Genomic DNA, 26,809 nt, shown 5'->3' on the forward strand with positions numbered 1-26,809 from the left:
TAAATTGGATGCTTATCTTGCTGGGATCCTATGACCCCAGCTGACTTCCTGCCCTTTGGGCAGGGGGCTGGACTCGATGATCTCTTGAGGTCCCTTCTAGCCCTGATGTCTATGAAATCTATGAAATATAATCTGACTACATCATTTTTGCAAATACAGAAAAGAAATATTTGCTGAATGCTTTTGCTTTCGCAACATTACTATTGACAATTTTACCATTGCCATTTAGTAAATGGACTCAAAATATTGTTAGTATTCCTAGTATACTTGTCCTTAATTCGCCTAGCCATATCGTTTGCTCAGTTTGAAAACACAGCCTTTTCCTCTCCACAAATTGCTATTTATGTAGCTGGTCATCCTACTTTCTGGTGTGACTAGTTAGTCTGTAGCAGACATTTACTAAAACCTTGTGTTTTAGTTTTTAGATCATTGAACCATAAGAATTATTGGGCAGTCCATTTGAGAAATCTTGAGCCATTCAAAGAAGACAGTTCTTTGTTAGAGATTTCATGCTGTGAAGAATCCATGCTTTCATCTATGTGTTCATCCACTGATCCACTTGCAAAAGTATAATCCACTGTTTCCATGCTGAGGTTCCTCCCTGCCCCTCAGGACTCCCTGTCACTCTTGCTTATTTGTGGATGCCCTCCCTATCTGTCCCAGGGAAGCAGGAGGGAAGGGTTAACCTGTTTAATTGGCCCCCTCCACCACTACTAGGTGAGAGCAGTAGTGGTGGCCTGATGGCTGGGGAGGCAGGTTAACTCTCTCAGGCTTCTCCCCTGGGACAGACAGCATGGGCATCTACAAGTAAGAGGGAAGGTGGGGCAGTGAGTGGGGATCTGGGGTGCTGGCGAGGGTAGGGGTACCTGGAAGAACCAGTGGGCCAGCCCAGCAGGGGAGGGAGGTTTGGTGGGATGTTTGTATTAAAGTGTAGCTTAGAGTGGCTACACCTTTGTGTAATGTGAGCTGGGTAACATGGATCAGAGATAGTCAAGCCCTCAAGTGGCATAACTTTGAGCTGCCTGACAAGTACAGTTTCAGGTGTTGGTATGTGGACAATTCAGATGTTAAGAGCTCCAGGAACTGCCCAAAATAACCCTGTAACAAGGTCCTTATTCTTTTGCCTCTTGGTTATAAATTTCCTTATCATTGGATTTCTTTCTCTGTTTCTTGACTGATGAATTCTTTTCATCCTTGAATTGGTGGGAAAATGTTTCCTGAATCTACTTTTTCAGAATAAAAAATTCCAAATACTTAGTATATCAGGAGAGTATTGTGGATTGAAGTACTTCATTTATTAGAAGCAACTGTCAACTGAATAACTTTTAAATCAAAATCCTTCCCCAAAGACCAAATCTTTTTGCTCGCTACACCTCATAGCTCTTGTTTTCCAGTTAAGCCTACGCCAAATGTCAGTGTTTGAAGAAAAACAACAACAAAGCAATACCCTATATGAATCTTCAACAGAAATAAAACCCAATCTTCTCGACTGGCGTGGGGCTACTTGTCAGAGTCTCACTGCAGAGTTATTGTTCTACTTAGAAGATCTATTCTCTTGAATGGTTAAAATGCCCATTGGAAAACAAACAAAAATAAGACTAATATGTGTTATATCTTCAGGCATTATGAGACACAATCTTTCATTTAAAATGATCATTGTTTTCTTTTAGAAAAGATGCTATTCCCCGCTTGGACAGGTGAAGCAGTGCTCCAGCATGTCAAGGGTTTCCATCAAGTACTCTAGTCACAGTTTAAAAAAACAAAACAAAACCCCAAAACCATAAATTTCAGAGATAAATAGCTCTCTTCTTGAAAAAAGGTCTTAAAATTTGCTTATACCTCTAACATCTTAAAAACCAGCACAATAGCTGACTGTGTATAGTTTATTTACACCCTGAGACCAAATACTTTGGAATCCATTCTGGCTTCACTGAAGTCAGTGACACCACTTCCAGTGAGTTAATAGTGCATGATTTCATTCAATGCAGTATTGCCAACCCACCATGTCAAATGAAGAGATAAAATCTTAAAAAGATTTGCTATGTAAATCATGAGATGCTATTTTTGAAGTATAAATCAATATAGATATCTTGACCATTGGTTTATAAATCCCATTAGTCACTTATATAACTTCTAATAAGTCAGAGATTTATATAAAAACTATATTACTACTAAGGCTGTGCAAAATTTTGCTGAGTCTTTCATTTTGAAGCTGTTTTGATGTGTTCTGAGCTTGAAACAGCAAAATTGAAATGAAACAAATAGCTTCGAAACAGCTTTGAAATGAAAGGAGAGTACTTGAAACATTTTGAAAGTTTTGAAACGTTTCAAGTTTCGAAGCAGCCTGGTTGTGGGAGGCAGGAGAGAGCCAGGGCTGTGCTTTGAGCAGCTCTGCAGCCCCATGGAGCTCAGCCTGGTAGGGAGCACAGCCCTGGCTCTGCCAGACTCCTGCTGTTGGGTTGAGCTCCATGGGGTTGTGGGCCCTCAAACCTGGGTGCTGGATGAGATGAGGCTGCCTGAGACTGGCAGCAGCATAAATCTTCCCTGGCGTTGGGTGACAGCTGCACCCAGCACCAGTCCCAGGTGGCAGGGCAGCCTCTTGTCATCTAGTACATAGATCCCGGGGCCTGCATCCCCAGAAGGAGCCCAGCACTGCCTGGCAGCCCTCCTATGGATACGAGCCCCTGGATTTGTGTGCCGGATGAGACTTGCTGCTACCAAGTGTCAGTTTTCCTTTGAACTATTTGAGGTGCAGTTTCCCAGAAACTTCTGCACCTATCTCCTTGAAACTTGGCAGTTTCCATGCCTGCAGAAGGGGCCAGGCAAAAAATGACAAAGTTTTAGGCATTTTCATGATTCCCCATTATAGCCTATGGGTAAAATGTGAAACAAAACAGAACAATGCTTCAAAATGAAATGAAATGATGAAACAAAACACTGTCCCTTTGAAACTGCAAAACATACATCAAAATGAAATGACGGTGTTTTGCACAGCTCTAACTACTACAACTGATAATGCTTTAGGAAAAAAAATTCCTACCTGTTGTTCTGATTGGGACAACATCTGCTGGACTGTTGTGTATTTAGCACTTTCCAGACACAGACAGACACATCAACACAGACAGTGCCCAGCAGGTAAGTCTGTAGAGGGGTAGGGGTGAGGGGAGATGGAAAGGGCAGGGAGCAGATTGAGGCCTCTATGGTGAGGGAGGAAGTGGGGCAGGGGCAAGAGCTGGGATGAATGGGGCTCCAGGATTGGGGCAGGACATGCAACAGAGCCATGGGCAGCTCACCCAGAGGTGTGGGAGGGGCATGGCTCTCTACCACTACCTGCATCCCCACGGGAGGCATGGGGTGCATGTGCCCCCCAGATTTGTGTGAGGCAGAGGCAGATTGCCTATTGTGGGCTGGGGTTCTGCATCCTGCTGCCTTTGCTCATGGAGCCGTGCATTGGCTGTGCCATGTGTCCCCTACCCACCTGGATGCACAACATGGCATTGTGCAGCTGCCAAGGCAAAGGCAGCAGGGTGCAGAGCCCCAACCCACAGTGGGCAGCCCCACACACAAATACAGGGGACACATGCCCCCCATGCCTCCCCTGGGGATGCGCGCAATGGTGGGGAGCTGTGCCCCACCACCTCTGGATGAGCTGCCTGTGGCTCTGTCACATGACCTGCCCTGACTTCTTGAGTCAGATAGAGCTTGTCAATGCAAGTGAGGAAGATTTGTGACTGATTAGATTTGGCTGAATGTTCTTCCTGTGAGATGTCAGGGTGGTTGAAGTCACCCATGACAACCATGCACCGAGAGCCTGCAGCCTCTGCCAGTTCCCTAGAGAATTTGTGGTTAAGGTCTTCCTCCTGGTTAGGAGGTCTGTAATAGACTCCTACAGTTATATCCCCTTTACCACATTCTTCCCGTATTTTAACCCAGTGGGTCTTGAGTCGTCCTCCTTGGGTGCCAGTTTTTGCTTGTAGGGAAGTGTACTGCTCCTTCACATAGAGATCTACACCCCCACCCTTCCTTGCAACACAATCCCTCCTGTACAAGGTATAGCCATCAATACCTGTGGTCCAGTCATAGGTGGAGTCCCACCAGGTCTCCGTTATCTCTATGAGATCATATTCATTTTCACTTAGCAGAAGGGACAGTTCCTCCTGTTTGTTCCCCATGCTGCTGGCATTTGTGTACAGGCAGCTAAGCCTGCCATTGGAAGCCCTGAGCTTCCCTGTGCTCTTAGAAGAGTCCCATCCTTTGGCTGGGGTTCGCTTGTGTTACTTGACCTGCTGTAAAAATAATTTGCAGACTTAGGATTTTATTTATTTTGTTAGTGTGTAGCAAACCTTTTTTTACTCATGAGAATAATCTATAGTCTTCAGTGCAAGGTTTTGTGAGAAGCAGGACTAGGCACTAAGTGCTGAAGCTAAATATGGCTTTACACTGAAAAACAAATGTGGTGTCAAAGAAAGGTAGATACTTTTTAATCTAAAAAAGAACACTTCTGGTAAATGTGCCTTTTTTCCTTATAAAAACACTTCACTTTCTTATTTTGACATTGTGTGGGCTGTGATTTTCTGATGAATTGAGTCAGAGAATCTAAGGCTAACACTACACAATTATAGAACACAGCCACTGTTAATAATGTGAATGTGGAGACTATCGAGACAATGCTGTTTTTATAAGGACACTATCATTTCTAGCTTAGAAACAGAACTGGAGCCAACAGGAAGAAAACAACATAGCAGTAGCTTCTAACAACCACTGAGGGCTTTTGCTTTATATACTTTGTCTTTCTCTTTCTCTTAGGATGGGGCTTCTTATTATGATTACTAGATAAAACTCACTTAGACGTTTGGAAGAAAGTTCCTTTTCTACTAGATTTTTTCCCCTCCTATTTAGCAAATGTTGAAATAGGTTTAAATTTGCTACTGTCACAAACCTTTGTACAGGATTTAGTCAAAGCTGCCTCACACAAGTCACAATATCAATGATTTGTGTTGGCACATTGTCCCAGGAGAAACTGGGGGGAAGGACCCTAAATAAGAAAAGAATGTTACAAGAGGCAGGCAGGACAGGGAAAAGAGAAAAAAATGAACATAGAAACTAAAACAAGGAAAAACTCCTTACCTTCAGCTGGAGCTGCAATACCATGGGAGCAGGGGGAGAAACCCACGCGGCTCGTTAGCCGCATCTTTATTCAGATGAGGCCGGGCGATGACGTCACCAGCAGATGCTGGCCAGCAGCGATAAAGATGGCTGGTGGAGGAGGAAGAAGGGAGGAGAGTGCAGATCCGGGGAGTGTGGGGAAGCCGGACCCACACTGGGACTCTCCCAAGGAGGGAGAAGCAACAGAGGAGGAGGAGACAGAAGGGGCTCCAGATGCCAGCAGCGGAAGCAGCAACAAGGAGCAATCAGCCACAGCCAAACGTATCCCCATGTGACCTGCGAGAGCAGCAGCAGCAGGGGAGACAGAGAAGGGTGAGTGAAGACAGGTGGGAGTAGTGGGAACAGTGGGGAGAAGGAGAAACTCTCCCCTCTGAGAGAGTCCCGACAGCGGCAACAAGAAGGGCCATGGAAAGGCGAGACAGATGGAGTTGGAGGCCCCAGAAGGGAGAGAGGGACAACGCCAGGCTCGCCGAGGAAGTGGAAAGAAGGGGAAGGGATGACCCAAGTAGGAGGCCATAAGTGCATGACCTCAAATGGAAGTCGGCATTTAGCTAGACCTTAGGGACCTCAGTACACAGTGCCCTGGTGCAAGGGACTTAGGGAGGGAGTTGCCCTAAGTCCTAGCGATAGCGGACGTATTGTTGGGTACTTTTCTTTCATGTTTTTCTTTTGTGTTTCCCTGGTGGAGGGGTTGAGAGTCAGGAATAGCTCTTAGAAACAGAATAGATAGGGGAAGGCCCAGTTGGGCTTCCTATTGGATTAAGGCCTTAGGGCGAGAGTACCCCCGAGGCAAGTACAGTTCCAGGAGTGAGACCCCGAGTCTAGACCACTGAGGCAGAGTAAGGAAATTGGCCTCGGGGCTGACATCCCGGATGGCAAGGAATTCAAAGGGGCTCCTCCAGGATGTAAGAAGAGGTACATGGTCATGAAGATCAAGCAATCCATTGAGGTGGCATGAGTACAGTGTGTAGGGGTGGTGGAGCCCCGTGGGTGACTGCTGGGTAGACCATGCGCCACAGAAGATCCCCAGGTAGCCAACCCCACCCACTGAGGAACATTCAAAGTCATGGCAGGCGAGATAGGGGAAGACTACCTGTGGAAGAAACACCTACTCGGCAATTTGCAGAAATTTGCAAGGCGTACACCACACAGTGCTCAAGCCAGGGCTGCACAGGATTGAGTGTTTGAGGCTTTACGGTCACACATATCTATGGGAATAGCTGTTCCACTATTAGCTTTTGTTTTCTTGAATTTTTGAGATCTGAGCCCCACTCATGGAAAACTAACATAAATGCACACTGTACAGTTCTGGGCCTACCCTACCTTTTCTACTGTAAGGAATGATGTTTATTCAGAACCAGGTGGTATAAAACATTATTCCATTTCAGTTTTCAATAACAAGATAACATTGCTTTTTAATTTTACAAAGGTATTAGGTAAAACTAGTTTGTTACAGTTGTACTACTGCTAAATAGCCACTTCAGTGTTTCTGCTAGCAAAAAATCTCAAGGCAGGTGTGAAATTTGTTGGATTGATGATTATATTGATGGAAGATCAACGATGATTTCTATATCTTTGTAACATGATACTTCTCCTTTCTTACATGCGGTGAGAGGTAAAATGGTTAAAAATGTTGGCATTTTTCAAGGAAAGGGTTGTCTGCCATTTAGTGTTTTGTACACTGTCTATGTTGGGGGACTCTATCTAAATTTCTTCATAGATATTATTGTGATGCACATGGTTTTTCAGCAGCAGTAGCATTGGAGTTAACACCTACTCAAATAAAGAGGATAGCTTGCAGCTCAGTAATGGGTCGGTTCTATGCAAATTCAGGTGCCTTCTGCTGCCATTTAGACATTTTGCTTCACAACAACAATGAATAGGGGCTTAATTATCTACATCTTCTCCTCACACCTTTTTTCTGAATCCCTCTGAGAACTCATGAATGCGGACATTCCTTACAATTGGGAAATACTACTCTAAGGACAGTAAGTTGATAGAAGATAGTTCATAAGCGATTGTGTCTAATAGAAGAGCAAGCACTCTTCAACACGGAACTCAAATTGCCTTTTACATGAGCATTCCACTGATCAAAGAGATTTATGGGCAACTAAAGTGAATTTAGGCCTTCTGTTGGCACAGGCACAGATGTAAATTTTATTTACAAACCAGTCTTTGATTTTTGGTTATGCTTCTCCAGCATCTCAGAGAGGATAGTGAGCTGTGCTGATTGGCAAGGAAGTCCTATGACCCTGAGGAATCCTTGTGTATCATGAGATAAATGTAGCCTGCTTTATCATAGGCATAGATAGCATTAGTTGGTATTTCCTGGCATAGGAAAGGATTGAAATGTCCTGGATAGAATGCAAGATACTCCAGGGTCTCCAAATCAAGCCACCTACATAACTCTTTAAGCTTAGAACTAGCTTTCTTCCCTGTTGGAGTCTTCTACCATCCTTAGCTTGACCTGGGGTTCTGACTTATTTTTCATCTATCTATCTATCTATATATATATATATCTCGTTGTGTTCAGTTTATTTGCCAGTAGGACTCTCAACACCATGCTCCTATTGAAACCTTCACTAACCTTTTAGAAGCCAAGATTTTTTGTGACATCTCCTTGGATGCTGTTTGTAAGCCTGGTGAAGTAATAACGCTTCTCTTTTTAAATGAAGACAAATATATTAAGAAGGTTAACAAGAATTTCTCAGCTAATTGTAGAAGTAGTAAACTGCACTTGTTAAACACTGAGTTCCTTTAAGGGTGAGCATGTGACATGAGATATTGTTATTCAGCCTACAGTGCTATGTTCACATAACATTACACATAATCTTAGTTATATCCCTCCACTACCTGTTGCTTGGTAGTGTAATTTTATCCTCAGTACGTTTCACAGAACATCTTACTTCTAGTTGTGTGGTTGGATATAACCCACAGTGAATCCCCATTTTGTTTCATAGAAGATGCATTGATGTAAATTCTAGGACTGCCAATTAATCACCTTTAACGTGAGCGATTAATGCAAGAATCAAGTAATAAGTTTTTTTTTAATGCATTAATCATGCATGTGGTTTTGGAGCCTGCATCTCAGCTACCGTGGGCTGCTGTCACCACGACCTCCAGGCCACCCAGCAATAGGGCAGCCCATGCATGGACTGTGGGTGGCTGCAGCAGGAAGGGGGTTCACCCATGGCACCCACAACCCCCATCCAGGGCCCTAAGAAGCCAGGTGGCAGTGCCGGAGGTTTGAAGAAGGTGGCAATGAACCACAATGGGGCTGCCTGGCACCTTTGGGTTCCATGGCTTGGAGCAGGTTGGGACCACCTGGGATCTCCGGCATGAACCACCTCTGTGACTTTGTGTGGGTCCTGGCAGGACATAGGTTCTGGGCAGCTGCAGTAGGAAGGGGGGGGGGGCACACCCACCCACCCATAATCCCCATCCAGGGTCCTGAGCAGCCAGACTGGCAGTGCTGGGGGTTCGAGGAAGGTGGTAGTGAGGCTGCCTGGAATCCTTGGGCCTGGGGTGGGTTGTGACTGCCTGGGGCCCACTGAAGAAGTAAGCAGGGAAGTTTGGGCCCAGGCTGGGGTTGGGGATGGGGTCAGGACCAGGGCCAGGGCTGGGGCTGAAGCACCTTCCCCTAACCCAGGCTATCTGAGGCTGCTGCTGCTGCTGGTGTGAGGGTAAGGTGAGCCTGGGGCCATGCTTGGGCAGGAATCTGGGGCAGCTCCACTGAGACCCCACTCAGATTGGGCATCTTGCCAGAGTGTGCAAGGATCCCCTCTCCCCAGGCTCCAAATCCCACACATGCACCCACAGCCCTCGACACGTTTACGAATTCCTCCCACAGACCCCCACCCCACCCCCAGCCATACAAAGTACCTACATAATTTTGCAAAATTTTTGTTTTTCTGCACATAATTTTGAGTTTTTAGCTGTGCAATTAAAATCACAATTAATTGCAACTAATTGTTTTAATCATGCAACTAATCACAATCAATATTTTTGTTTGACAGCCCTATTAAGTGCTAACATTGAAAAGGATGAAACGAAGAAAGATGAGGGAGTTTAATTGCCTACACTGCCTACATCTAGTAACATTACCATAAGTGTGTGTGTGACCAGAAGGAATCTAAACACAGGAATGTTACACAGTGGAGTGTGACACAAGTCAGAGAGCTTAGCTAGTCCAACAGGGACATCACAGGCACAGAAAGGTGCCTGTTAGATCACTGCAGTGCCGGTGGTGTGTCCCCAGTAAGTGGATTTTGTGTGAAACTGCTGATATAATGGGACTGTTAAAGTCATGTTGGTTTATATGGGATGATATTTAGTAGGGTTGTGCGAAACACCATCATTTCATTTCAATGTCCGTTTCTGAAGGGACAATGTTTTGTTTCATCATTTTGTTCTGTTTTGAAGCACTGTTCCATTTTGTTTTGTCAAACCTGTTTCACTGTTTCGACGCATTTTGACTTTTCACACATAGGCTATAATGGGGAATCATGAAAATGCCTAAAACTTTGTCATTTCTTGCCTGCTTCAGATGAAAATTACAGAGAAGGTAGCCCCTTCTGAGGGCATGGAGCCTGCCAAGTTTCAAGGAGATAGGTGCAGAGGTTTCTGGGGAAACTGCACCTGAAACTGTTCAAAGGAAAACTGACACCTGGCAGTGACAGCCTCCTTTCATCTGGTATGCACATCCAGGGGCTTGCACCCCTGGGAGGGGTGCCGGGCAGTGCCAGACTCTTCCAGGGCATGCGGCCCCCTGGAACTATGTGCTGGATGACAGGAGGCTGCCCTGCCACCTGGGACTGGTGCTGGGTGCCGCCCGCACTCAGTAGTGGGGAAGATTCATGCTGCCACCAGTCTCAGGCAGCAGAAGCAGCCTTGTCTTATCCAGCACGCAGATCTGGTCTTGGGAGGCAGACAAAGCCGGGGCTCTGCTCCACCTCCTGCCACTGGGCTGAGCTCCATGGGGCTCTGCATCCCTATGGAGCTCAGCCCTGTGGCAAGAGCCAAGCAGAATCAGGGCTGCGCTCCTGCTGGGCTGAGCTCCATGGGGCTGTGAAGCTGCTCGGAACACAGCCCTGGCTCTCCCCTACTTCCTGCCACTTGGCTGCTTCAAAACTCAAAATGTTTCAAAATTTTCAAAAAGTTTTGAGTGCCCTCATTTCATTTTGAAGCTGTTTTGAAGTTTTTGTTTAGTTTCAATTTTGCTGTTTCGCGCTTAAAATGCATTGAAACAGCTTCAAAATGAAACACTTGGCAAAATTTCGCACAGCCCTAATATTTAGGTTTAATTAACAGGTCATTGATTATGAAGCATTATGGGGACCTCTAAGTATTTGATTCTGAACTCTCTCTTGCTTTTGCATTTTCAGTACAGTACAATATTAGGCATTGACATACTCCAAAGTTCAAGTAAATTCATAAGTGTGGTGAAGTCAGCCAAGTTACACTAGGGTTGAAACTGGGCCACTTTGCATGAATGAACCAGATTCCTTCTCTTGAAGAAGATGAATTGGGAGTAATGAAGTGGGCATCTCAAAATACTATTGTGTCAGTTGCAAGCAAAATTGTGGCAGGGGAGTGTGAATCACAGTAGTGGTAGCATAGAGTGATTGTGAAAGAAAGGACTGGGATGCGCTGAACACAGGAGTCTGTCTCATAACATCATCTGCTTCTGACACATCGCCTTGGAAAGTAGCTCTTCTTTCATTTTAAAATCAGGCAACAGATGCAAGTCACTGTGTCTGCCCTAGACACTACAGCCAATGTCACAGGCCAAGTCTACATGAGACATTGACTGTGCAATTGTCACTGAACAGTCATTTAGTACTTGCAAAATCAAGTGCTAAATGACTGTACAGTAACTGGCTTTACTGTGCAGTAGCATTCCTGTATGGCTTCCAGGTAATGTTGACTGCACAGTAGCTCATTAGTAACTCCCAGGGGAAGGAACCCTGAAAAAAAGAAACACTTACCTCCCACAGGGAAGAGTGAGCTGCACTGGTGGCAGCACCAGCAGATGACATCATAAAAATCCGCTGCCTGGCGGATTTAAAAGCTGGTGGTGGGGAAATGGCGGCAGAGGCAACTGGGACGCTGAGGGGCGAAGGTGTTCCCCAGCCAATGTTCCAGGGAAGCTGACAGTCCCGACAGGGGCAAGACAGAGATCCCTTAAAAGGGGGCTTATATGAGTTTGTGCAGATGCCATTCGGACTCCATGGGGGGGTGGGGCTGCTGCCACGTTTCAAAGCTTAAAGGACCGGATCCTGGCCACACACACCGAGTACGCTGCAGTCTATATTGACAATATCATCATCTTTACCCGGACCTGGGACCGATATCAGAGAGCACTACAAGCTGTCCTGACAGATCTCTGTGAAATGGGGATGACAGCTAACACACGGAAATGCGCCCTGGCCCAAAGACAAACAAAGTACTTAGGCTTCCTGGTACAGTGAGGTACCATCAAGCCTCTAGAAGATAAAGTGGAAACTATCAGCAACTGCACAATGCCCCAAAACAGCAAACAGATGCAATCCTTCCTGGGATTAGCTAATTATTTTCGGTGATTCATGCCACAGTTCTCAGAATTGGCAGCTCCACTCACCGAAGCCCTGAAAGGGAAAAAAACAGGGACCAGAAATTGGACCCCAGTGATTAAACTTAATTTTGAGCTCCTAAAAAAGGCATTATGTGAAAATTCACACACCCGACTTTCACAAACCTTTTATCTTGCAGACGGATGCCTCAGAAACAGCTATAGGAGCCATCCTGACCCAAGAAGATGAAGGGATTGAGAGACCAGTGGCATACGCAAGCCGTAAGCTACTCCCTGTGGAGACACAGTATGCAACAATAGGGACAGAGTGCCTGGCAATCTGGTGGGCCATAGAACATTTTTGTTACTACCTAATGGGGAGGGAATTTAAGCTTATAACATGAGCAGAGCCAAAATTGATAATGCACGTATAACCAAGTGGGCCCTGGCCCTGCACCCATTTGAATTTCAAATAATACATCGCCCTGGAAAAAATAGTGTGGTGGTGGATTTTTTTATCCAGGTGCCACACTATAGAAGAGTCACCGAATGCTGAAAACCGAACAATGACAGGACAAGGAACGCAAAGTAGGCAGCCGGATCAAAATCTTAGAACACCCCAAGGCATCTTGGGGGAGGCGGGGTTATGTCCCAGGGGAAGGAGCACTTACCTCCAGCAGGGAAGAGGGAGCTGTGTCGAGGAGAACCACTGGTGAGGTTCATTAGCCGCTTTATTGCCGGCCGGCGGCAGCGCCAGCAGATGACATCATAAAAAAACGCCGCCCAGTGGATTTAAAAGCCGGCAGCAGGGAAATGGCAGCAGAGGTGACTGGGACGCTGAGGGGTGAAAGTGCTCCCCAGACAATGTTCCAGGGAAGCTGACAGCTCTGGCAGGGGCAAGATGGAGATTCCTTAAAAGGGGCTTGGCCCACACTGGTGGGGCACACCACATCGACCGGCAGGACAGCCAAGAAAGAGAGGGATGACATCGGGGGACCAGCAATGGTCTAAGACAGTAGACTCGTGTGTGGGGTGGACAGAAGCCTGCACCCAGACCCTTTCATTATGTTTCTCTTCATTTTTTTTTTTGTTCTTGACCTATTCTATCTTGGATGGTGCACAGAAAGACCCTCCATGGGTCGAGCCACAGAGAAAGATCAAGGCCAGGTTAGGCAAGAGCCTCAGAGGAGGGGTGAGAGCAAAAGCAGAGATAATTATATGCCCCATGATTGTTGGAAGTAGTGGAGCCGAGGAGCAGGCCGAAGACCCATAATCCAACGGTCTGGAAGGTTGGTGCTTGGTTGGGGTGTAGGGGAGGTGGAGCCCCAAGAATGCCTCCAGTGAGGGATACCAGGAGTAGTGAGAAACCCCAGAAGGTACCCCACTCCAGGAACATATAGAGTTGACCCACAGCAGGTGGCTGTCAGGGCTGTCCTCAGGGTGGAGTGTTACCTGACGCCTAAGTTTTGGGGACATACCCCTCGGATGGGGCCGGGAGAATGGTCAAAGGCTGCCCATGACCACCTAGTCAAAGTCTGACAGGGGCACTAACGAGCTACTGTACAGTACTAATGAGCTACTGCACAGTAAGTGTCTTGTGTAGATGCAGCCACAATAAAACAAATACATATATGGGTTTCATTCCCCAGTTGGCTTAAGCTGCTTTCTCCACATGTAATTTCATAGATTCTAAGGAATCTGTCCAAGGCATTTTAATGGGAGCTAAAGTTGGCAAAGCCTATGAATATCCTTGGTTACAGCAGCATTAGCCCACTGAGATGGCAGGAAGTACCCAGGTAAAAGACAGGGTCCTGGATAGTCCTGGGATTGGGGCAGGAGGTGGTACATACACCCTCAGGAGGTCTTAAATGCCTCTACACTTAATGCTCGTAGTATGGGGAACAAGCAGGAGGAACTCCTGCTAGCTAACACAAACCCAGACAGAGTGGGGCTCACTGAAACTTGACGGGATCCAATGCACTACTGGGTAGTAAACGTCAAGGGCTATAGGCTGTACAGGCAGGACAGAATGGGGAGGAAAGCTGGGGGTGTGGTGCTCTACATCAAAGAGCAATACACATCCTCAGCAAACAGCGCTGGGTCAGAGGAGGGGCAGACTGAAGTGCTCTGGATCAGAATACAATGGGGTTGGGGGGAAAGGGACTTAACGGTGGGGGTCTACTACAGGCCACCCAACCAGGGGGAAGAGCTGGCACAACTTGCACCAGACCAAAGTGAATGTTCCATCGTCTACTGGAATTCATCCAGTGCAGGGTGTAAAAGGCCTGCAAGCAAGGCAGCAGCCCTGGACTTCAGGAGGATGGATTTCAATGAGATAAGGAGAAAGTCAGGGAGGCGCTGAGGGAGTTAGGCGCTGAGGGAGTTAGAAGTCCAAGAAGAGTGGTCATTTCTGAAGAAGACAATCCTCCAGACCCAAAGGGTGACAATCCCAATGAGGATCAAAGAGGGAAAGAGTGCTCAAAAGCCCCCATGGCTCACCAAAAGCATCCAGGAACATCTGAAAGCTAAAAAGGAGGCATGCACCCAATGGAAGGGAGAATTATACCTCCATTGCTCAAGATTGTAGGGGGGTTGTTAGGAAAGCTAAAGTGGAGACGGAACTGGGACTAGCAACCTGGAACAAAGATAACAACGAGTCCTTTTTTAAATACATAGGGGTAAAAAGAAGGTACCAGGTAACATGGGGCCTCTGCAGGACAAGCTTGGAAATTTGGTGGTTCACAATGGTCTTCAGTCTGAATGACTCCTACACCAGCAACATCTCTGTCTTCTTTGGTTCCTGGCCCTGCCTTTGGCTTGTTCCTGGATTTGGCCCTTGCTTTGGCTTGCTCTTGGACTTTGTGGATTTTCCTTCAGATTTGGTAACTAGGTTTCTGATTCCTGTCTTGGTATTCTGGCTTCTGACTTAAGGCTTCTGATCTTGACCCCCTGCAAACTCCAGCTGCACGCCTGGCTCTGCCTACTAAATTTAATTTAACTGGCTGCACATTTATTTAGATAAACAGAAATATTCTTTTTAATGTACAGTAGTGCTTAGTTAACAAGAAAAACTCACAGGTCTATGATGTTTCTAAGATCACAGATATAGTGATAGCTTCAAGAAAAGTAAAGGAATTGACCTGAAGGAAATATGCTGTTGAATTGCATGGGACCAGTAATGCATATTTTAGATGAGATAAAAGCCCTCATATGAAAACCTAAACCTTAAGAACTTTCCCCCTTGCAGGTTTGCCCAGAATTGCCCACTCATAGACTGTTTGCCCCTTTCTCCATGGCAAGTTAGTGACCATTGACAGAGAAAGGGCACTTGATGGAGTCAGCCATCAGCCTGCTCCATTACTGTATTTCTTTACCACCCCTCCAGAGCTAAATCTATCTACTTCCCTACCCATTACATTTTATGCCAATATTTTACATCACCTCCAAGCCCCATCCTAGCACGCCCTCCCATTGCTGGCCTACCATTTCTCTGATACCAGCCTTATTTCTCAGTATACAGCTGCTTGAATGACTACTCTTTTCTAGCAGCCAAGAAATTCTTCTGGTCCTACCAATCTATTAGGTGTTAAAACACCAGCTCATCATGATGGGACCAAGAGCTAAAGCAAATCCTATTTGTCCTTGTCTACTGACACACACTGAAGTTTTCTCCCAGACCCCATCCATTTTTGGAAAGGAATTTAAATTAATTTCGCGGTTTAAAAACTCTGGGCCCAAACATATATAATGCTTATAGTGCTTTAAATAACTTTCAAGTTGCTATAAAAATTGAGTCGACAGATGGCAGATAGCATTATATCAGCCTTAACCATATCAGAAATGACCCTGGATAACTCTGTAGTCCCTCACAGTGATACTTTAGCTGGGAGGCAGTGTGAAGTGCTACAAAATTGCACTTGAAGAGCTTTAGATGTATAATTAGCCAATTGCCTGTCAAGAATGACCGGCAGGGGGCTGGCCGGGGTGCCGCCACCTAATACCCCATGCTGTTGCTGTTCTGTCTCTTGCAGGGAGCGGGGTGGGGGAGCTCCCCCAACCTCTGTCTGGTCCTCAGCATGGCTTCAGAATCATGGTGGTGCTTGCCCACAGCTGGAGCACTCTAGTTGGCTGTTTCCATCAGCCAATCAGAGTGCAAATAAAACATTATGGACAGACAGACTTAGGCTTTTATAATATTAGAATGATTCTCTCTGCCTACAGACAGCAAAGCCCATCCCTGTAAAAGTATGGATAGACAGAACACCTTTGAGACTCATGCAAGCAGGCTAAATTCCAGTAAAAACCAGCAACAGGAGCACCATACATTGGCTTATCATAGGTTCTAGATATTCCTGACTTAAAAATAACTAAATGTACAATCTCAAAACTGGATTTGCACAATCTTTTCCTTCTGGATTTAAACTGATTTGAGTCAGGTAAGATTTGGGACACAAAGCCTTGATTGACAGCACAAATACTAGGACAGAATTTAGAAAAAAAAAGTGGGGGTGGGGGGGAAGGAGGGGAAGACAGTGAGGAGAGGGAGCATGTCTTTTATTTCCTCTGTGAGGGCTCTGCTTAGTATATGCTTAAATATCTAGGCTAAAATTCCTCTCAGGATTTCACTTGTAACTGAGTAATGGGATCTAAAATTATCAACATTTTTCATTGTAATTTTTGCTAAATAACTATTCACACTAAAGTGTCTTAATGAACCCTGATATGTTATGGAAACATCTCAGTTATTCCTTATATGAGGACCTGAGCAGTTACTTGAATCAGTTGCCTTTCTCTTTCTGTCTGTAACCATTGCTCCCAATCAGTCTTGTTTGACAGAAAGCAAAGAACTCTCTCTCAAACTGGTGGAGCAATTAGAGTGCTTCCTTTTTTAGGCCAGCACTCTTAGACTTATTTGCAAAGTTACTGGTACGCAGTTATACGATATGTTGGGAGTTTTCAGCTCCAGCTGACCTTACACAATTGGCCCTCAGGTTTGAATAAATGAGTGAGATGAATATAAGCAGACCTTGCATTTTTGCAAGATTTTATTTGTGTAACATGCTTGACAAATATTACAACAACTATCAAGTTATGCCAAAATGATTAAGTAACCTTTAAGCTTTCATACCTCAAGTACTTTTAATGATTTTTTAAAGTAACAGCTGCTTTCATATCATTTTCACATAAAAATACACAGTATTTTGAGATATCTTAGGAAAAATTATTTTTAAGAGAATATTTTATGGTTGACTTAGAAATTTTGTTGAGGCTAGTAAAAGGTCCTCTTCCCCAGCCCCTCCCCCCACTTTAACATTTTAGTATTTGAAGTGCCAAGAGTGAATGTAAACATTTCAGATTTCATTAACATGCAGCCAATTTCCTGCCACACTTGTTTTGCAAAGCATTTGAATCATAACTGGCTAAAAGACTTTTATTGTAAGTACATGGGACTGGTTTTCTTTCCAAGGATGGTAAGAAGTCAGCAATAAATGATTACTTTCAATCCGTGCTGATTCAGGAACCAATCTTGTAAATGGATTTTGCCAAATGACTCCTATCCAAATTTAATGGCAGATTCTTCACGTACATATGAACAATTCACATGGAAAAAAAGGTTACACAATGAGACCCCCTGTTTGTTTGCTTTTAGTTTCAGCAAAGAGCAGAAAACTACTATATGTCTCAAATCGCACAAATCACCTGAAATTAGAGATTTGTGGCATGTCTGACATTGGTGGGTTAATAGCATGACTGAACTTATTGGAATAAAATTTAATTGCTTCCCAGCATCAGGTGGAAGAAGAGCTGTAGTATATATGAAGTACAAAAAGGGAGTCTTACTTCTGCCAGACTCTCTCTGACTTTGAGGGTCACTGAGCACATCTACTAGAGACACTACTGTGCAGTAGCGTTGGGGGTACTAACCATGATGCAATGCTACTGAGATGTAGTAATGAGCTACTGTGCAAGTACTTTGTTGCTACTGCACAGTAGCATCAGACAACAGTGTGGGGACACTATTGCACTGTAACACCAGTTACTATGCAGTCATTTAATACTTGGTTATGCAGCAGCCCAGGAAAGCTGGTCCACCCAAGAAAAGCAGTGAGCTTGATTTCCTGCCCCCACCCACCTGCCCTGAGCCTACCTGCCTGAGCTGTGTGGCAGCCTGGTGCTTCCCTCTGCACCTGCGGTGCCCCCCAGCACCACCTGAGCTAGGTGCCTGCAGGCGGTTGCCAACTGGGGGGAGGCCACAACTCTGCAGAGGGAAGCACCAACCCCACCTGCAGCCCAGGGACTGCTCCAGCAACCAGCAGCTCACCCTCCCCTCCCCGCTGGAATGGCAGGTAAGTCAGCAGGGTGTGTGCACGACATAGGGGTTTAATCAGGTAAACAGAGGGTTTTAATTTTTTAAAACCAACCGCTTTAATTTAGGACCCCTGCTTCGTCTACACATGCCCTAGTAAACTAAATGTGCAATAACTATGGCACATTAATGAACATGTAGACAAGTCTAGTATGTTTTTGTATGTGAAATACATTACTGTGAATTCTAGAGTTTAGATAAAATTCTGGACAAAGTATTACAGACTCAACTCCTCTGTTAGCTCATTAGAAGGCAGCTTTCCCACACAGCACTGTCCTGCCCTTGTACCTTAGTCTTCACATTTGAAAGAATGAAAGCAACTTTTATCCTTATAGATCAGTGTCCTTGACTTGTTTGGTCCTCAGCCTCTACTACAGTCATACCATCCACTGGACGGCACATAGCTGCAATATGTTTTGTGACGTGAACACCTGTGCTGTATGAACTGGAGAGGCGTCACCACCATTCATTTTACTACTGAACAACTATTAGAAGATAAAAGGCCAAACTCATTCTCACAATAACAAAAATACCTAATGATCTTTAATCACTTCCAGCATGGGCCAGATTCGAAGCAGTAATATTATGAAAGGCCATTATCCCACTGCCATTTTTTTAAGCCCAGTAGTTGCAATGGGCTCTTTTTTAAACCAGCTGCTGAATGTTATGGGTATTCTTTTGGATTTTACATGCCATCACACACAACCTGCCATATTAATTTCAACCCATCCATCTAGTCCTACCCATATTAAGGTAGGATCTCCTGAGGGCCCTTCCAACTCTAATTTTCTAGGATTCTATGATTAAGATATAAGCAACTTTTAAATATGAACATAACCACTTTTCACAGGTAGGGCCAAGATACTATACTTGTTCTGCATTTAGCTTGATCTCCTTTCTAGAATGTTCAAGCTGTTCAGAGCACCTTGGTGCTACACTCCATTTCTCTTACCATCTGTAATGTTAGATTTAATTAGACTGCATTACAGTACAGTAAAGAAGCAGCTTGTACTGTACTGGCTTGAAAAGGATGAAAAGATAGACTTGAAGGATTTGGAATAATACCTTGTTTCGATTAACAGGCTAAATATGGTACTATTATATGTGCCATATTAATTCAGCAGAAATATCACTGGTGCTTCCTTTTACCAAGTGCTCACTGGGAAATATTTTCAATGATGAAATCCTAGTCTAAACATTCATGTTTAAACTGTAAACATTTTAAAAGAAACATTTCTTTGAAAAGACATTGTTCTTTTAATAATAAGTTCAATATAATGTATGGTATATACAGAAACTCCTACTTGATACATATATGGAATGCATTCACTTCTGTGTGTTCACAAATATTTTAATGATGAAATGGTAGTCTTTGATCTGCTTTTGGCAGATAATGGTACCAAAATGTTTTTGTTTCCCATTCATCTTTGTCACAGATTTCTCCAAGAAGAACTAAAAGAAAAATTGAAGAGTTTGTGCTTCTTTGCTGAACAGTTACTGGGCTTCTTAGTCACCGTTATAAAGTTGCCAGTGTGTTTATACAGCATTAAATCCCTATACTAATCATGTGTTCCTTGGGGTAGGTAAGTCAATAACTATAGGTGGATTGAGTGGCTGGTAATTCACAGTGCACACTGATGCATTCACATAGGTAGTAGTTCCGTCAGCCATTACTCCATAACCTAAAAAGAAAGCAAGTTCTAGTTACTATTATTAATCATGTATATAATACCATAAGAGTGAATGTCCCTGGATAGTAATGCATCTGTATTCTGAAGGATTTACCAGAGCAAAATCCTCTTCTACCTAGTTCAAGTGATGCAATACCTATATAACCAGAGCAAATTTGTGTAGCTTTCTAGTTTGGCAGGCAGGCAGGTGGAACACATCAGAGCGTATACACAAAAGAGTACAACTCCCTAAATTTGAACAGTGTGCACAACTTTGATATATCTGTTTGACAAGCAACGTTTAGAATATAGCCTGTCCAATTTTGGAATGGGGTGGGGAGTGGGAGCATTGAAACAACTGATTTTTTTCAGGCACTGAAACAACTGATTTGTTTCATGTGTTTGAAACTGCATACAGATTTCTGGAAACTTTCACCCTTTGGGACTGATTGTTTCCAGGTAATATTCCTAAGGAAACATTTTAGAGATGCTGAGCAAAATTCTATGAATTATTTTCAGAGTCAGAGGACTGGGAAGATATTTTCCCACTACAAAATATATCTAAACTACAAATAAAATAAAGAAAAAAATTAAAAAGGAAAAAAAAACCCTTAGCTGGGCAACAGCAAGCCCAGGGGAAGTTTGTAAGCTGACACTTCATAGGCAGACTGCCATACTTTATTTCAATCTGTAGAAAAAAATAATTCTGATTTAAAGAAGATAGGAATTTTTTAAGTAATTATTTAAAGGAGCTCAATTCAATTCTACTTCCACTGAAGCTAATAGTGAAAGTTTTATCTCCCTTTATTGATATCTTGATTGGGTTAATTATCTCTATTAACATAAATTAGAGGTGTCCTGTACATATATGCACCTAAGATTCTGACTGACCTCCAATACACTTCAGAGGATTCAGGACATATTGACATACTACTGGTTCAAGAACCTTTAAACTCCAAAAACAAGCAACAGATTCCCCACCCCCACCACACCCTTTCCCCCAACCTTTTTATAAAAGACCTGCAAAACCTAATAACACAAGTTATTTGCCTACTGGACCCCAAATTCTGCCTGGTCCTGATCATAGAGATTTTTCCCAAATTATTTGCTTTTTACCACAGAACAAGTATGTCATAAAAATACCAATAAACAGATTTAACTAAGCAGAGTTAGCACTGCTTTTGAAACTTCAGAATTTTCTCTCCTTCTCTATATGGTTTTAACACACTTTTTATGGCTAATTATAATGCTGCAATATTCCATTCCTGCCAACCCTATCTTGGAGATGCCTGAATCATCACCCCACTGGAGCACTGGATGAAACAAAAAGCAGAATTTTAGACGATATAACTGTAAGAGAATGATGACTGGTGAAAACAGCAAGTATATGGCTGTAGGTGTGGCATTTTTGGCAGTAGAAGCGGCAGGGAGGATGGAATGGAGAAGCAGTGAGTAAATGACTGCTGCAGATGTAGCTGTGTTTAGCCGGGGGAGGATATCATCTGTTCATACTATGCATTTGCTTTGCAAAGAGCAGCTTCATTTGCATAGGCTGTCTATGATAACTTGGGAATTCTTCTTGGAGGTTTCAACATCTTACTGCAAAACAGGCTGCACAGTTTCCTATTTGTTTTCCTTAAGTTATGAGTGCTTACAAGAAGAACACTCTGTCTCCTTACTCATATGCTTGTTGTACCAGCACTGTTTGTTCAAACAATTTACCATGCAGTGAGAATAAGTCCTCTTTTCCCAGCAGAGCTAAAGTCAAACCAGGTAAAAGCAGATGCATCTCTGTTTACCTGACCAGTGCGTGTACCAGCTCACTTACACCACATGTAAGAGTACTTGGTCTATAATATCTTGAAGAGAGTATGTCAATCTAAAAATTAATTCTATCTGCAACCTGTCCACCTGCTGCCTTTTAAGTAATTTCTAAAACTGCACTTTTCATCCCAGTTATTGTTTATGCATTCAATTTGTATGCATATGTTTTAGCATTTTAGAAATCAGCTAGTCATAGTTCGTGTGTGGTGTAAGAGATTGCTGGACTTACTACCTGTGCAAATCCTAGATGGAATACTCATCTTCATGGGGCTGAACATCCTCTCCTATCAGTTTTATAGTGACAATCACCCTACCGAGTTTAGAGACACTGCAAATTTTTCTAAGTGAGAATTGACACGAAGTTCTGGCTAGAAGTCTTTTGTTTCTAAAACAAAAGAAATCTTGGTGACAATTCTTGAAGTTTTGAAGTCCTTCTGTTCTAGGTTGGTGAAAGCTGGGGGAGTTCCCTGGGGAGGAAAACTGGCAGCCACGTTACTGTGGAGAACCTTTTGCTGCTAGTAAATCAACAGTGCATCAGTAAGCAGCTGATAATAAATTTTTCTACTCAGCACTGATGGATACATTTTAAAGTAAACAACTTGGTTCTTTTTATGGTTGTGTCAGGACTGCTTAAACTTTGCTGTCATTCCACACATACCTTTTGCAGGACACAATACTATGCTGTATAGTGCATTATTTCTCTTCCTCTTTGACTGCAGATGTGCTCCTATTCCCGCTGACTTCACTGAGTGTAACAGTAGAACTACTTAAAGATCTGTACGATCAACTAGTGGACCTCCTGCAGATAAAAAGAAAGGCCTACAAAGGATGGAGGCCGGGATCCACCACCAATGAGGAATATTCCGCACTGGTCCGGACCCGCAGGGAGCAAACCAGGAAAGCCAAGGCTGCGACAAAACTCCAACTAGCTACAAGTATCAAGGACAATAAAAAGTCTGTTTTTCAATAAGTGGGGAGTCGGAGGAAAAGCAAGGGCAATGTTGGACCCTTGCTAAACCAGATGGGACAACTGACAACCGACATCTAGGAAAAAGCCAACCTATTAAATGCATCGGTCTTTCATCAGTCCCACGGGACGCCCCTGCCCATTATGGGACAGGGAGGCCCAAGTGAGGGAGAGTCCCTGCCCTCCATCAATGCTGACCTTGTGAAGGAACACCTTAAGAAGCTGGATACCTTCACATCAGCTGGCCCTGACAATCTACACCCCAGGGTACTCAAGGAGCTGGGTAGCATCATAGCCCAGTCCCTGGCATGGATCTTAAAGAGCTCCTGGCAATCTGGTGAAGTGCCTGAAGATTGGAAGAAGGCCAATGTGGTGCCTATCTTTAAGAAAGGGAGGAAAGTGGATCCGGCAAACTACAGGCCCATCAGCCTGACCTCTAGGTCTCAAAAAAGATTATTAAAGAGGCCATTCTTAATGGATTGGCTGATGGCAATATCCTGAGGGATAGCCACCATGGGTTTGTTGCGGGTAGGTCTTGCTTGACCGATCTTATTTCCTTTTACCACCACGTGACCTATCCCCTGGACAAGCGAGAGGAGATTGATGTCATATATCTTGACTTCAAAAAAGCCTTTAATCTGGTATCCCATAACTACCTCTCGGCAAAACTGGCAAACTGCGGCCTCGGGTCCACCACGATCCACTGGCTGGGGAATTAGCTCCATGGTCGGACCCAGAGAGTGGTGGTTGACAGAAGTCAATCATCATGGTGCCTTGTGACCAGTGGGGTCCCCCAAAGCTCTGTCCTTGGACCTATATTGTTCAACATCTTCAGTAATGATGTGGACACTGGAGTCAGAAGCGGACTGCCCAAGTTCGCTGATGATACCAAACTCTGGGGTAAAGCATCCATACCAGAAGACAGGAGGCCCAGGCTGACCTGGACAGGCTCAGCAAATGGGTGAACAAGAACCTGATGGTGTTTAACACTGAAAAATGCAAGGTTCTCCAGCTTGGGAGGAAAAACCTGCATCCTTATAGGCTCGGCAGTGCTATGCTGGCTAGCACTACAGATGAAAGGGACTTGGGGTCATGATTGACCACAAGATGCATATGAGCCTTCAATGTTATGCTGAGGCTAGTAAAGCGAGCAAAACGCTGGCTTGCATCCATAGATGCTTCTCAAGCAAGTCCCAGGATGTCATTCTCCCCTTGTACTCGGCCTTGGTGAGGCTGCAGCTGGAGTACTGCATCCAGTTTTGGGCTCCACAATTCAAAAAGGATGTGAAGAAGCTTGAGAGAGTCCAGAGAAGAGCTACGTGCTGATCAGAGGTCAGGAAAACAGACCTTACAAAGACAGGCTGAGAGCTATGGGACTCTTTAGCCTGGAAAACCACAGGCTCGGGTGCGATCTGATAGTCACCTATGAGTTTATTAGGGGTGTACATCAGGATCTGGGGGGCGGATTGTTCACCAGAGCACCCCAAGAGATGACAAGGTCAAACAGTTATAAACTTCTGCAAGACCATTTCAGGCTGGACATAAGGAAGAATTTCTTCACTGTCCAAGCCCCCAAGGTCTGAAATAGCCTGCCATCAGAGGTGGTTCAAGCACCTACATTGAATGCCTTCAGGAGAAATTTGGATGCTTATCTTGCTGGGATCTTATGACCCCAACTAATTTCCTGCCCCTTGGGCAGGGAGCTGGACTCGATCTTCTGAGGTCCCTTCCAGCCCTGATGTCTATGAATTCTATGAAGAAATTAATTAATTTTGTTTAGTTAGAAACCAAATAGCTGAGAGGACATGCTTGGTGACCTGCCTACTGAAAATTTAACTTATAGTACTCCTCAACTTATTCTCACCCAAGCTAGTAATGACTCCCTAATATTCTGAGACATCTGGTGGGAGAATGACACCCCTCAGGATGCTGGGAATCTGGAACTCCTATGAGCCAGTGAGGAGATGAAAGGACTGTGTGCACTTTGCCCAACAATGTTAGGTATCTCTAAACTGTTATGAATCCTCATTTTAACTTTATACTTCTACAGAGGGTCTCTCTCAGGATCTTCATAATTAAGTCTCAGAATTCCTTTACTAAGGATTATACCTGTTTTACAAACAGGGAAATTGAGGCACAGAGAGCTTATACCATTTTTCTAGCTCACAGTGGCTCAGTAAAAAGCCAAAAGCAAAATCTGTTAACTCGGACTTGTAGTCACGTGCTTTAAATATTAGACTTGTGTCTTGTTTTAAAACAAATGCATCAACAGTTCCTATCGAGGTAGGTATTCTCTCCATTTTTCAGATGAGGAAATTGAAAGAAGTTGAGACCCCTATTCAAACATGGGTACAAGCTGGAAACTTCCATCAGCATTTCTGTAGCTAAACAAGTGGCCTGACTTTCAGATGTGTCCAGGCATCTAGTTGCCAAACACCAACTTTTGAAAATACTGTCCAAATAATGAAGTAACTTGTGTGTAGCTAGTTTTAAAAAATACACAGAAACAATCACACTGACCTTCATGGATATGTCCAAAAACATGAAGCCTGGGCTGTATTCGTCTCTGGACTGTGTTCAGCAGCTCAACACATCCTACTCTTTGCATCTTCTTAGGAACCCAATCTAGAAAACCTTTGAAGAAAAAGATGAACAACAGGGCGTTAAAACAGGAGAAAAGAAATAAATTACAGGCATATCTTTATGAATGGAATATTCCAAGTAATATCTGGATGTTAGGTATCTCTAAATTTCTGATAAATAGCCATAAACTAGTCTATTAACAGTGAATGTTTGCAGATTGCCAGTAAAAAAATGCTTTGGGTTGTCAACCTTGCTGAGATAACAGTAGTACATACAAGAGTACCTGTGTTTCAAATGATGGCACAAAAGCCAGATGAAAATTGCTAGATTGAAGTTAAATCATTAACTTAATGACACCGGAATGCTAACAACAGGCACATCTACACGAGATGCTAATAGAGCAGTAGCTTTATTTAAAAGACATCCGCTGGAGCTACTGCACAGTAACTCTGGTTACTGCACATTTATTTAGTACTTGATTATACAAGTACTAAATTAAATGTATAGTAACCACTGTGCAGGAAGTCTGAACTGCATAGAAAATGGGCATATATGAACTTAAGGCAATTAAAACATGCGTATTTTTGCATTTAGGTATCTTGGAAGAAACAAAACCAAACCTGGGCTCAGTATATTTAATGACTAATAGTAAAATTTTCAAAAGTGCCTATGTGACACACAAAACTGAAACTATTTTTTTTCAAAATGCCTTGGTGCTGAGGGACTCAATTCTCTTTGAAAGTCAGTTTTGAAAATGGGACTTGGGTTCCAAAATAACTTAAATACTTTTGAAAATGTGGTTTCGGCTCCTAAGTCACTTAGGCGCTTTTGAAAACAGACTCCCCAGCATTTTCAGCAGACCATCTAAATACAATTTAATTCGAGACATAGATGATCACTGCTGAACTCTGGGAACTGATTCTGCAGGTCACTTTTTTCCCTCCAAGGCAGTTTAAAATGCCTGGTATGTACTAACAAAAACACTTATTTAAGACATCAAAGGGATTTCAGAACTTATATCTTGCAGAATCCAGTTTATCCTCTTTTTCACAGTGAAGACTTTATACCCTAGGCTTTTGTCATTTCAGTGATTTGAAACAGTTAATTGTCAAAACGTCTGTGGTGCACATAAAGGCAAAAGGATTTCCACTTCAAAAACTTTACAAACAAAAATCCATGAAATTAACTTCTCCATTAAATTAAGCATTATTTATGTTGAACATGTTTTTGTTTACATGCTTTATCACCCTTCTGAAGCCTTCCCATATGTTTGCAGCTTATTATATACACCTGACTACACAAACTGAGAATAATTGATTATCCCTAGCTAACAATTAGAGTTCGTCTTAGGTTTTTTTAATGTTTGGTTAAGTGAAACAGGTTTCTGCAACTGTCAAGAAAGTATAAATCTTTGTCACAGACAATCAAGCAGACAACAGATACAGACTTAAAGGTGAAATTAATTTTTTTAACCAAAAAAAAAAGGAAAAAGAGAAAAGAGAACTTTTGAAGAGAAATAAAATTAATTCTTTGCAGATCAGGCAAAGAAACTTTTAAAACAAGAAAAGAAAAGAAAAGGAACGAACATAAACACAAAAGAAAAATAAGAAATATGTTATTGTAGAAACAAGCACAGTACACTATAACCATATTATCATATTATTCTTTTATACTAGTTGATA

The 26,809-nt window shown here is 43.5% G+C and overlaps 1 protein-coding gene across 8 annotated transcripts in view; it reads right to left on the bottom strand.

Annotated features, from left to right (window-relative positions):
• Nucleotides 1-18,766: 18,766 nt before the first annotated feature.
• Nucleotides 18,767-26,809, bottom strand: part of MPPED1 (metallophosphoesterase domain containing 1) — a 77,096-nt gene continuing 69,053 nt past the window's right edge. For 7 of the 8 annotated variants that reach the window (XM_019544338.1, XM_019544334.1, XM_019544335.1 and 4 more), the window contains 2 exons: nt 25,065-25,178; nt 18,767-19,765 (listed from right to left, as the gene is read on the bottom strand). In XM_019544338.1, coding sequence (XP_019399883.1) covers nt 19,647-19,765; nt 25,065-25,178 — 233 coding nt within the window. In that variant the 3' untranslated portion in view covers nt 18,767-19,646. Of the gene's footprint in view, nt 19,766-20,362; nt 20,442-25,064; nt 25,179-26,809 lie in introns of all 8 variants that reach the window. The other variant, XR_002102820.1, reaches the window with a different exon arrangement.

This window comes from Crocodylus porosus, unplaced genomic scaffold (genome assembly GCF_001723895.1).
Source record: "Crocodylus porosus isolate Cpor-Errol unplaced genomic scaffold, CroPor_comp1, whole genome shotgun sequence".
In the NCBI taxonomy this organism is placed as follows: domain Eukaryota; kingdom Metazoa; phylum Chordata; order Crocodylia; family Crocodylidae; genus Crocodylus; species Crocodylus porosus.